The 12,495-nt window shown below is 39.2% G+C and overlaps 1 protein-coding gene and 1 non-coding gene across 2 annotated transcripts in view; one reads left to right on the plus strand and one right to left on the minus strand.

The window, feature by feature from the left end:
- LOC145736904 (uncharacterized) overlaps positions 1 to 12,495 on the minus strand; it is a 32,045-nt gene that overhangs the window by 14,074 nt on the left and 5,476 nt on the right. The window contains exons 2-4 of the mRNA XM_081991408.1: positions 6,912 to 6,989; positions 5,349 to 6,859; positions 665 to 4,977 (exon numbers count right to left, since the gene is read on the minus strand). Of these exons, the coding sequence (XP_081847534.1) occupies positions 665 to 4,977; positions 5,349 to 6,859; positions 6,912 to 6,971 (5,884 nt within the window). The 5' untranslated portion in view covers positions 6,972 to 6,989. The remainder of the gene's footprint in view (positions 1 to 664; positions 4,978 to 5,348; positions 6,860 to 6,911; positions 6,990 to 12,495) is intronic.
- Positions 12,059 to 12,148, plus strand: TRNAY-GUA (transfer RNA tyrosine (anticodon GUA)). Its single transcript is given in 2 exon segments — positions 12,059 to 12,095; positions 12,113 to 12,148. It is a non-coding gene; the product is annotated as a tRNA-Tyr (tRNA).

The following is a 12,495-nucleotide window of genomic DNA, read 5'->3' on the forward strand; positions in this document are numbered from 1 at the left end:
TTAAGAGAAATGCACATGAAAAGTCAGAATTCAGACAATGCAATATGAAGTAAGTGGAAACTATAAAATGCCAGGTAGACGTGTTCCTTATACGAAGCAGACTGTAAGTAGTCTTTACAAGTCCATGGAACCAAATTTGAGAGTTCTAACGTTCAGGAACATTTTTACATATTTCTTGTGTCACGTGACAGCTGTCATAACTGTCGAACCTCACCCACCAATGATCTGAAAGTATAACATGACAAATAAATGAGTTTCTTTGAGGAATTACACTAAAAGTTGCGTTCAAAGCTCCACGGAGCTAAATTTGACAGTTCTGGCGTTAAGGAACACTTTAGTACGTTGCTTGCGTCACGTGACAGCTGTCATAACTGTCAAAATCCACTCACCAGTGACTTGAAATGGCAAAATGTAGTTTTCTAGTATTTTAGAGTCTGAAAAACTGATAATTTTTCGCTTTGTGAAGATTTAAAACGCCAAGATTATTGATCCAAAATTCCATTTTGCCGGAATTGTTGCAAAGCCATACTTTTCACTTTATTTTTGGAATCTACATGAAATTTTAAGCAATATTATTTATATCAACTATTTAGTAAAAGAAATCAACCATAACAATAATAAATTACCATTTTCTGTAAATTCTTTAGGGAGGAGGAATTCTTACCAGAGGTAGTTTCTAACTTCCTGGTGACCGCCTCATTCTCTTGACTGATCAACTTCCGGGCCTCAAACACCGAAGGTCTGTTTACAATATCCTTTTTCCACTTTGTATCCTCTTTGCTGATGTTTTCAAACAAAGCCTTGGCTTTCTTGATGCTCTCGTTGCTCCTCAATCTGGTAGTACTGCTAATCTTGGAGTCTTCTTGCGATAATCGGCGAGGCGTCTTCGGAGTTTCAGGCGAGAGTTCCCTGTTGTAGCTGCGCTCTGTAGAGTCCTTCCTGAGGATGCTGGTGTACTGGTTAGACGGTCTTCTGTTTGGAGTTCGTTCTCCAGGACTTGGCGAACGTTCCGGCGATATTGAGACCGACTTTCTGGTTTTAACTTCTTGGGTTTTTTCTTCGTGCAAGAAATCTTCGGTGATAGTTTTATTATCTGATTTGGTTTTTGTGAAGGTTGCTTCCCTATCCGGTGATTTTTCAGGTTTCTTCTGGACAGTGGGACTTTTAGGTTTCTCTGGTAGAGTAGTGGATGTCAACTTCTCCGCGGTGGTAATAAACTTGCTGACTTTATCACTGACACTCAACAAACAGTCGTCTTCGCGGAGGTCTTCAGTTACTTGAAGCACGGGTCTGTCCACTTTAACAGGTCTTGGTTTAACGGGTTCCTTTGTTAATTGATCTGCAGTATTGAGGAACTTGTGGATCTTCTTGTTGACGCTTAGCAGACTTTCGTCAGTTTCTTCAACTCGGTCGACTTTTGTTATCTTGGCAACAGCCTCGGTCACGTCAACTATCCGACTTTCCTCCAGGTTGTCGTCACTTTCGAAGATTGGTTGGTCCTTCAACTTCCTGGGCTTTCGCTCGTCGGGCTCGCTAATTTGGTCAGGGTATCGCACAGGCGAAGAATCCTCTTCTTCGTCGCTGGTTAAAGGCCTGGGGTACGACCGGTCAGGGGTTGGTTCCCGCGATGATTTTGATCTTTGTAGATTGACAATCACTTCTCTGTGGGGAGCATCATCGTTGGTGATCAACACCGTCTTTGTAGTGATTATAGATTCTTTGGTGTTGGACTCTTGTTTATCTGTAAGGTCTACAAAAGAGCCTTCCACACTCTCTAAGTCACTTTCTTCTGAAGAAGTGTAGCCATGGGTTTCTTCAATCTTCTGTGTGGTTTTCGTGCAGCAAGTGGCACTTCTGCAGCATTCAATTTGTTTAGCACTAGGTCTGGACTTTGGTATTGATGTTGGTTTTTTGACTGCAGGACTACTGACATTGACGGGTGTCTTTTTGGCGTTTCCATTTAGTGTCACAGTTTTAGTGACTTTCTTCTTGGTCACTGTGTCATCCACTCTATTAGTTCGTATCCGGGCAGTTTTGCTGTCGGTGAGTTTTGAAGAAACCTCCACGTCATACAAAGTGGTCTTTTTTTGTGGTTTTTTAGCTATTTTAGCCAGTTTATCAGTCACTTCTATATGACACAAGGTGGTTTTCTTCAAAGGCTTTTTCTCCGTTTGTTTTACTTTCGAGAATTCGTCCTGGTATTCAGTTTGGCCTACAAATTTGCTCTTCTCAACCTTGTAGATAGTTTGTGGTTGCTTCTTAATTGGCGTTTTCACAGGCTGTACAGATGTTGGAGACTTCTTTGTTGGAGTAATTTTGCTGGAGATGGTAACTTGAACAGTTTTTTTAGGAATCACCTTTTCTGCTGGCTTTTTAGGGGTGGTAGGAGTTGGTGTGACTTTTGCAGGGCCTTTAGGTTTGGCTTTGGGGATTCCATTGACCAGGTTCTTAGTAGTTTGCTTTTTTTCACTCTCTATCAACTGTTGAGTTTGTTTCTTGCTGCTGGTTACTCGTTTCTCATCAGCTTTACATAATTGACTGAAAATTTTCTTTTCAACCACAGGTTCAGCTACCGGAATTCTAGTTTCTACAGTTTTGACGGTAGTTTTCGTTGTTACTTCATCCACTCCAGACGTGGAAGAGCTCTCTGAAGTGGTTTTGGTTTTTTTCGATGGTGAAATTACAGCGCTTAACCTAGCTGGTTCTTTAAGAGGTGACTTTTTAGCTTCCGGTAAGTCAAACGTTACCCTTTCTGGGGATTTTCTTACTTGGGACGGGAACTCGGAGACCCCTGCTGGTGTTTTTTTAACAGGAGTGGTTTTTTCTGGGTACTGTTCCAATGGCACCCGTTCAGGAGACTTTCTAACTTGTGCAGAAAATTTGGCAACACTTGGAGTAGTCTTTTTCGGTGATGTTTTCTCTGGGTATGGTTCCAATAAAGCTCGTTCTGGAGATTTTCTTACTTGGGATGGAAACTCGGACACACTTAAAGGTGTTTTTTCAGGACTTGCCTTTTCTGGATACGGTTCCAATGGCACCCGTTCAGGTGCCTTCCTAACTTGTGCAGGAAATTCGGCAACACTTGGAGTAGTCTTCTTCGGTGATGTTTTCTCCGGGTATGGTTCCAATGGAGCTCGCTCTGGAGATTTTCTTACTTGGGACGGGAACTCGGAGACACTTGGTGCTTTCTTTTCAGGAGTTGACTTTTCTGGGTATGGTTCTAATGGCACCCGTTCCGGAGACTTTCTAATCTGTGCCGGGAATTCACACACCCCTGGGGCATCTTTCTTTGGTGATGTTTTCTCCGGGTATGGTTCCAATGGAGCTCGCTCTGGAGATTTTCTGACTTGGGACGGGAACTCGGAGACACTTGGTGCTTTCTTTTCAGGAGTTGACTTTTCTGGGTATGGTTCTAATGGCACCCGTTCCGGAGACTTTCTAATTTGTGCCGGGAATTCACACACCCCTGGGGCATCTTTCATTGGTGACGTTTTCTCCGGGTATGGTTCTAATGGAACGCGTTCTGGGGATTTTCTGACTTGCGCCGGAAACTCTTGGACACTTGGAGGATTTTTTGTTAGAGTCGTCTTTTCTGGATATGGTTCCAATGGCAAACGTTCAGGAGATTTTCTAATTTGGGCCGGGAACTCGGAAACATTTGGCGCACTTTTTTCGGGGGATTTTCTTTCTGGATAGGGTTGTAGAGGTTCACGTTCTGGGGAATATCTGACTTGAGAAGGAAACTCGGAGACAGTTGGAGATGTCTTGGATGGTGACGACTTTTCAGGATATGGTTCCAGTGGCACTCTTTCCGGAGACTTTCGAATTTGAGACGGAAATTCAGAAATGCTTGGAGCTTGTTTGGTCGGAGACGATTTTTCTGGGTAAGGTTCTAAAGGAGTTCTTTCTGGAGATTTTCTGATTTGTGCTGGAAATTCTGAGATTCTTGGAGCTGTCTTGGAAGGGGACGTTTTGGTTGGATATGGTTCCAGAGGTTGTTTTTCTGGGGATTTTCTAATTTGAGATGGAAACTCAGAAATTGTGGGAGCTTGTTTTGTTGGAGACGATTTGTTTGGATATGGTTCCAAAGAAGGCCTTTCAGGACTTTTTCTTGATTGGGCGGGATACCCTGAAATGCTTGGTGTAGTCTTTGAAGGGGATACCTTTTCTGGGTAGGGTTGTACTGGAGCTTTTTCCGGAGATTTTCTAATCTGAGCTGGAAACTCTTTTGTAGGTGACGACTTGGGTAATTTAGCTTCAGATAATTGTGTGGGAGATTTTTCCGGTGATTTTCTGAGTTTTTCAGGTGAAGTTCTGAAGGATGAGGTTTTAGTAAGACGTTTCACAACGTCGTCACTGCTGCTTGTCCTAGACCCGACACTTCTTAGTGAACTTCTCTTAAGCGAGTTTCTTTCCAAACTACTTCTTCTGGTTTCCTTCACTTCCTTGTTAGTCAATCCCAAAATCTCCTTAACCCTTTCCTCATAAGTATCAGTCCTGATCAATTTAGGCCGCTCTTCTTTCAGTGGGGACTTTTGGGGACTCAATGGTGACGTAGGCGATCTTTCAGTAACTTTTTTTGTTTTCCTGGTGCTTATATCCAAACTACTCGGTCTCTTATTGATGACGGTTTCAGTGTCCACTACATCCAAGTCAGTGGTGACATCTTTACTAGTTCGTCTGTACTCAAAATCGCTTGTTGTAGTTTCAGTGGGCGAGGGACTTCGAGGCCTGGCGGTTTTGCGGGTGATGGTACCGCTGTCCACCGTTTTTGACTTCCTGGTGATCGTGTCTGTGCTGTAGCAGTTGGTCCTTCGAGAGTCGTCGCTTACCGTTTTACTGGTGCTAGTAAATCGGTCGGGAGACTTGGTGGGGGATCTTCTGCTGCTGTTGGTTGTGTAGACGATAGTTTCGTTGCTCGAAAATCTGTCGGATTTCTTCGGGGATCTTGATCTGCTGTTTCTGTCCGGAGATGATCTGAAAGTTATAGTTATTTATATGACAAACCAGATCTTTTTCGTATTTTCTACTTTTTTTACTTTATTTTTTTTTAGAAATTACATCAAAATTTTCTATAATTTCTATGACCATAGAAAGGTAAAAATGTTTGTTTTGAACTGCTCTTTCACTTTCCGTAAACCATGACAAAATTAAATATATACAGTGTCCAAAAAACAAACATAAAAACAGTTAAATTTGAAACTAACGGTTTGTCAGTAATGATCGCGTTTACCTCGTTCTCAGTATCTGAATCTTGTGTGAACCCAGCCATTTAGGGGCAAAAAATATTAAATTTTTTTGAGAAGAAGAAGAAGAATGTCATTTATTTTTTAAGTAAACATACTGACCTGCTTGGGTATCGGTGCTTGTCCGGACTGGTTGTACTTCTTAAAGAGCTGTTGCTGCCGCACCTGGGGGAACCTTTGGAAATCCTCTCGGGAGTAACAGACCTCAATGATCTCGCAAAGGCGTCGTGGGTGGCACTGACTTCCACCGAAATTTTCTTATTCGTGAATTCACTCCTGTAGGTGGTAGAGTATTGGCCTTCTGTAGGAGACAATTTCTGGTCCATTTCGGATGCTCCAGGTTTGATTGGTTGACGTCTGTTTGGTTGAACATACGTTTCTAACGGTGCTTTCGTTGGTGTTGGTTCCGTTGTTACTTTAGTCGGTTTGGCAGATGGTTCTGACCTAGTTTCAACTTCTCGTTGCCTTTCTGTGGTTATGAATTGATCAACTGATGTTTTGGCATCTTGCTTAGAATGCACTGATGTCTTGGTATCCTGTTGTGATGATTTGATAAACAGATCAACTGGAATTTCAACGTATTCAATTTTTTCTTGGGGTTGTACCACTGTTTTGGTGGTTTTAGTTGTAATGTAGGTTTCGGGAGATTGTTCCATCTTTCTGGAGCTTTCCTTTACCACATTCGTGGTTTGACTAGCTAGCTTAGTGTCGCTAGTTCTCGAGTCTGCTAAGTTTTCTGATCGTGTGTTGGCAATATTAGAGAATTTTTTATGAGTGGCATCTTCTGATTGTCTGTTGGATGTAGCAATGTTGGAGTACTTTTTGTGTGTGGCACTACGTGTGGAGTTGCCTTCCTTGGTTTCGTACCTAGTGGTTGTTACCACAGTACCGTCTGCTAGAGTTTTAGTTTCCTGGGTGACTTTAGTCTTCCCTTCCACATAGCTAGGATGGGCTTTCAAGTCGCTGGGGATGTTACTGGTGAACGTTTTCTGTACTACTGAATTGGCGTTTGATTCGTCGATGTTGGGCATTTCAGTGGAGGTTTTGCTTTCTGACACGTACCTTGAAGATGATGAAGTTTTGCTGCTTGATGATCGGAAGTTGGAATTTTCATCTCCACCGGTGGCTTCCTGGTGGATTACAGATTGGGACGAAGTTCCCGCTGCTCTAGTGAAACATTTGTCGTCGCCATCTTGAAATACCGAAGACTTCTCTTCAACTTTGGCGGCGTAGTTTACTTTGCCTCCTTCGATTTGCTGGCTTCCTGAAGTGGTGGCAAAATGACTGGTAGTGTGCAGTTTACCATCGTCACTTTGCTGATGGGAGCGTTCGACGTTCCATCCTTGATCCCCAGCCAACTTCATCGTTTTATAAACGTCTCTAGTAGGACTTTCAGAGTCTCGTACTTCTTTACTTTTCAATGTGACGTAACTCTGGTCGGCGAGGGCATCCGCGTGGGTCGTGGACATTTTCGAAACCTTTTGAGTGGAGGATTGGCGGACTTCGTTGGTGACGTCTGACGAATTGTAAAACTCCTTCAAGCGAGCTTCTCTCAATTTATACATGTGCGAACGGATTTCCTTTTTACGGCCAAAGTCTTCGGTTTCTTGCCACTAGATTTGATCAATATGTTATGTATGCAGGTGTCTAGATTGGCGGGCTTACCATTTTTCGAAGAACGTCTTCATCTTGGATCCGGGCTACGTCGGAAATTTCGGCCGACATGGCCTAATGGAACTGGGCCTACAAAGAAAAAATTATGTTTCAGAGCTGCTTTGAGCAGAAGTGTTAAGTTAGTGTATCAATGTTCAAATTCGTTCATATCGGCTTAATGTTATGTTCTGCTGCTTTGGACAATTTCAGTAGTAATTCACCAATGAGAACATTGACCTATTAGTTATGGTAAGTTAGTTTGATGGGTGGGTTTCGTGATTGGTCAAAAAAACAGCAAGACTTTTTTTGACTAAACACATCAACTGTGCGAAAATGTATGCAAATGCTGCACTATCAGGAGCACAGAAGGTAAACTCAATTTTCTTGACAATTGGTGAAATTAATTCTAATATCAGAAGCGACAAAATTTTCTAATTAAACCTTTGATTATCTGTTAAAACATCTGTTTGGATTTTTTTTAGCACAAAAGGTAACTTAAATTTTCTTGACAATTCGTGGATTAAAATAAGAATTAGAAGCGACTAAAATTTACCTCTTTTCGTTTTTGCGCTCCTAATACAAGCACAGACAGTAAATTAATGTTTCTTGACAATTGGCGAATCGGTTCAAGCATCAAGAGTGACTGTCCTTGCATTTCTGGGCTCTAATTCAACTTTCGAGTTTTCTTGACAATTGGCGGCCAAATTGTACAACTTTCGTTTAAATTAACCGAAATTGATTTAATTTGTTTAGAGGGTATTGCACAGGATACTTTAAACCGAGTTAAAGTTAATGGTGGTTCAGATTGTGACAATAGAGATGAAATAAAAAACAGTCTAAACTATACTTAACTTGAACTCGGTATCATACAATCATTAAAGTTTAGTTTTTCCATAACTTCCTTTCAACTGGTAGGTTATGGTAGATTCTATATTGTTTTATTGACACAAGTGACACATACATTTTACAATGTTGCCAGGTGTAAAACAGGCCAACTAATCTTGAGTACGCTTAAGAGAACAAACGGTACATACAGTCCTTAGGAAAAATAACCTGATATTTGACTTGAAGTAATGGTCACGTGTTTTCACGCATCAAACGTCTGCACTATACTTGGCAACAGCTAGTTTTCGGTAATTGTAATATACAACTTAATCAGATTGACCACTAGAAATATAAAATATATACTAGAAAGCCTAAAATGTCACTTTTAATGGCGGCGTTAGCGGTTTTTGTTTAATACACAAACGTATGCTGATGCAGTAAAAAATATGTTTTTTTTTAATTGTTTCGTGTAGTTGATTGCAAGTTGTGAGTGAAAAACCAAAAAAGGGTTCATTCCTGATCCAGATATGTATAGGTAGAGCTTTTTTATACCCAATCAAGTCCAGTCTAATCAAATTGGTTAGAACATTTGTCCTGGAAAGTACAACATACAACAAACTAGTTTAAACACTGTTCAATGTAAGAAAATCTGTAAATCCTTGAAACTAGGTAAGCAAAACTAGTAAAAGGTTCTTATGTTATTATCAAGAACATTCATTCAAAATTATTTTTGTCGCTCTCACAATGAAGGATGCTTTAAAATGTAACTCACATACTTGTGCATGTAACAAGTACCTAATAAGTTTACTGTACTAGAAAGCACTTGTACCTACCATTGAGTACAGTGTTGGAGTAAAATCATCCCACTTCAAAGTGTTCAAACACTGTTGAGTTAGATCCGGTTTTTTGTAAAGTAAAAAACTGACACGGTTGGGCTTTTTTCTGAATTGCTGTTACAATGTGGCTTGAAAAACTTATGAACGGCAGCAAACAAAAATAACTTACGCAAATAACCTCAAGTTTTGATTTTAAACCGTAAAAATTCATCTAATTCTCAAAAAACTAAATTTCCACAATACAAACAAACGCAAACTGTCACCACTATTTCCGCCATATTGGAATTTTTGACAAGCACCTTCTAGGCTTTCTAGTATAGTAGGCGGTGAATTGACTCATTTTGCTTTATTCTTTTATAAATTTAGGTCTTAAAATGTTTTGAAAGTATTTTTTTAAGTATGGATCGCTGTTTCAACATATTAGGTACAGATGTTTCCTCCTTATAAAGACGATGAACGTAAACACGTATTCATGGGTATGCAAATCGTAAAAATATTTCCATATACGAGCAAACAAACGCGACCACGTTATGACGAATTGTTTAAAAATAGGTCAATTATTTATTTACTGTCAGTTTGACCGTCGATGGTATCTTGCAGAATTACGGGAGCTTTAAGAAACCAATATAATAACGTAAACAAAAGCAAGGTTAAGGTCAGTAATGCAGCGTTTTGCCATACGACCATATTAGGAGATTCCCCATGGCTGGCGTGTGTTATTAATATTATTGGTGGAACCTTGTGCCCCCTGTGCTACAGAGTTTTGTTGGAGGTATTCCCTGGTATTCGGTCGTTTGAAACGCCCACTTAAAAACTGTCCAGTCGGTGATATAAATCTTATTAACGACGAATGCACTAGGAGATAAATGGTAAATAATACGGTTCGCGAAAATAAATGGAAACAAACTGCTTTTTAATAAATCAAGCCGCATGTGACATCATTGAAAACGCAAACACAAACCTATATTTACCTACGACACGACCGTGTAGGTGTGCATAACAATAGATTCTTATCTAATGGGAAACGAGATTTTTAAGTGAAATGATCTAAGACTAAATTATGAGAAAACGCACACTATGGCAACCTTGCCTCGCAATTGACATTTCATTTAAAGTTATAGTTTAAAACTTTCACCACCAAATAAAATAATCCCCCAAAGCATTATTAATTCCGTTAATTTATGCTAGTAACATTGAACGATATTGCATAATTTACAGATCACTGCTAACTTCAGTCCATACAAGTCGAATAGCGGCTACCTTTTTTGGAAGAATTAGGTTATGCCCATGGATTTTACTTTGAAAGTAATTGCGCATTCTTTATACATCATATAATACCACACTGGGTAATGAACGTATTACGGCCCTGGAATCGATGTAACATCATGTAGAGCTCGAATCAGCTAAGAAAAGGCCACAGGCGTCATCAAACGATGATGTCACGATCTCTGTACGTCTCGCTTTAAATATTGCTGCTCTCGTTACTTTCCAAGTTGTTGCAGCCAGTCAGTGGTGTGCTATTATTTTATCAGTAAAATGAAACGTTTTCTTCGTTTTTAATAAAGAAAATAAAAGACAAAAAGTTTTTCAAAGGAATGGAAACTCCTTCTGCTTCTTTCTTCATAAATTGTAAGACGTTACTGACGATTTCACGGCCTTGGCTGTGTATGATAACACCTTTCCTTCCAACCTTTTTGGAAGACATTATGACAAAATAACGTTTTTAATTCATAACACTGTGTGAACTTCAACTGCGACCATCAACAATACAACCAAAACACCAGACTAAAACGGAACCTAACCTAACCCCCTAAGTCTCCCTGTTCGCCACTACATTTTTTTAAACTTGGCAACACCGTTTAGAGTGCCGGCTAGTAAAAGCATATAAAAAGGTCCATCTGTCCCTGGCCGCTGCCGCATCTGTTTTAATTGTGTCCAAGTAAAAACCATACTACGTTGCCAAGTGGCTTTTTGACCGCTTAACAATTTATTTTCGGGAATATTTTAATAGGACGCCTCTGATTATATCTAATGCGACGGCAACTGTAGAAGGAGAAAGAAATAGTTTTAAAAACTGCGTCATTGATGATGCGGTGGCCTTTTCTCATCTGATTCGAGCTCTAAGACGAGGCGGGCTTCCTTTTAATTTATCATCTGACTGCGAATTTATGATGCGGACTATCTTTTAGTCCGTGACTCAGTGTCCAGTGGGTGTTTTCGAACGGGTTCCGATCACTCTGTCACGAAATAACGAAGAGGTGTTCGCCCATATTGACCGAAGGCAGAAGATCCGTTTCGTTTGTTTAAAAAATAATTAAAATCTCACCACCGTAACACGAAGTAATAATTGGCAACAGCGCTGCCCTTGTATTGTCAAATGTCATACGTAAATCATATGACGTTTGACAAATAATGTTTTTCCGACTGTTGTAATATTTAATCTGTTTACTCACTTATCACAACACAAGTAGCTTTAATATAAGCTTGTTCTGTTAGTTCAAAAGTGAGTTTTATTAATGCCCAATATACTACACAAATTCTGTTAGTTGACAATTATGACAGCTGTCAAAGTTGTTATCCTTAAAACTGTGTGGTTGAACGGAACAAAGCAACGAAATTGTTGTAGTCTTATCAAATTTATGATTATGGCCAATAAGTAGTCAATAAATCTGTTCAGAAAAATAATAATGTGTGCACAAACGTTGTTATCTGGGCAAGATTTCCTATTCAATTTCCCGAATAATTTGAAGCTGTAGAAGGACATTACTTTGGGTAATGCTGGCAACACTGTAAGCATAATAAGAATAAACAATATACTATAGAGAAAATACATGAAATTAAAGAATACTATAGAAAATAGTCCATTTGCACCGTTGTACTGCTAGGCGTAAGTTAAGTGTGGTTCAGACTGTGTCAATACAGGTGAAAACAGTCACAGACTTAACTTAAGCTTGGCTGCTCAAAATTCAACGGTGCAAATGTCGGTATATGAAACATAATATATTTACATCAGTTAAATGTCAATCTGACGTTTGACTTATGTACTATGTTAATGCTAACTTTAAAGTTCAAATCTTAGGTTAAAGTTAAACTTATCCTATACAACTGACCCTAGACCAGCCACAGTACATTCTAATCCAATTTCGATTAAAGAAAGTCATTCGTTTTAACTCTGAAAGGAGAGAGAGAGCAAAAGGATTGTGACGTCACGATGACGTAATTTAACCAAAACGTAATTTGAGCAACTGTCAAATTACATCATCGTGACGTCACTTTTGCTCTGGTTGCTCCATAAATGCGTCAAAACAAACTGGTTCCTAAGTTCTTAATTTAAAAAATGTTGCGTGATTTTTGGTGTCATTTTGATGACTTATTTTACCTTTTTCACCTTTAAACTGAATAATAGATATAAATAGGTTTAATAATTCCTGCTGGTTTAAATAAAAAATTTTTACATAAGAGAAGAAAGTGTTCGACTTTTATCTCTTTAAATATCAACCTTCGATAGCTCAGTTGGTAGAGCGGTGGACTGTAGCGGTTCAAATAGTAGACATCCATAGGTCGCTGGTTCAAATCCGGCTCGAAGGAGACTTTTTTTATTTTTTTTTCGGTTATTTGAAGAAACACAAAGAAGAATAAATTGGGGCAAAGTTGAAAATGCTGCTTTAAAAATTGTAAGATTTTAAAAATTGAAAAACAACCGAAATCTGGAATAGTTTTTATTTTTTTGTTAATTTTGTTGATGAAATAACTGGAAATAAATGACACTTTATCACTGCCACTTTTGGTTCTCTACAACATGGCAATAACATATTTGAAATTCGACGTTTCGATTTTTAGTTACCATCATCAACTTTAATTTTTCTTATTGGCGCCAAATTGGATTTTATCATTTGTGAATTACCTAGATTGTTTTTTCTGATTATGATGATGTG

Source organism: Ips typographus, linkage group LG1 (assembly GCF_016097725.1).
Source record: "Ips typographus isolate SLU linkage group LG1, UJ_Ityp_2.0, whole genome shotgun sequence".
Classification (NCBI taxonomy): Eukaryota; Metazoa; Arthropoda; class Insecta; order Coleoptera; family Curculionidae; genus Ips; species Ips typographus.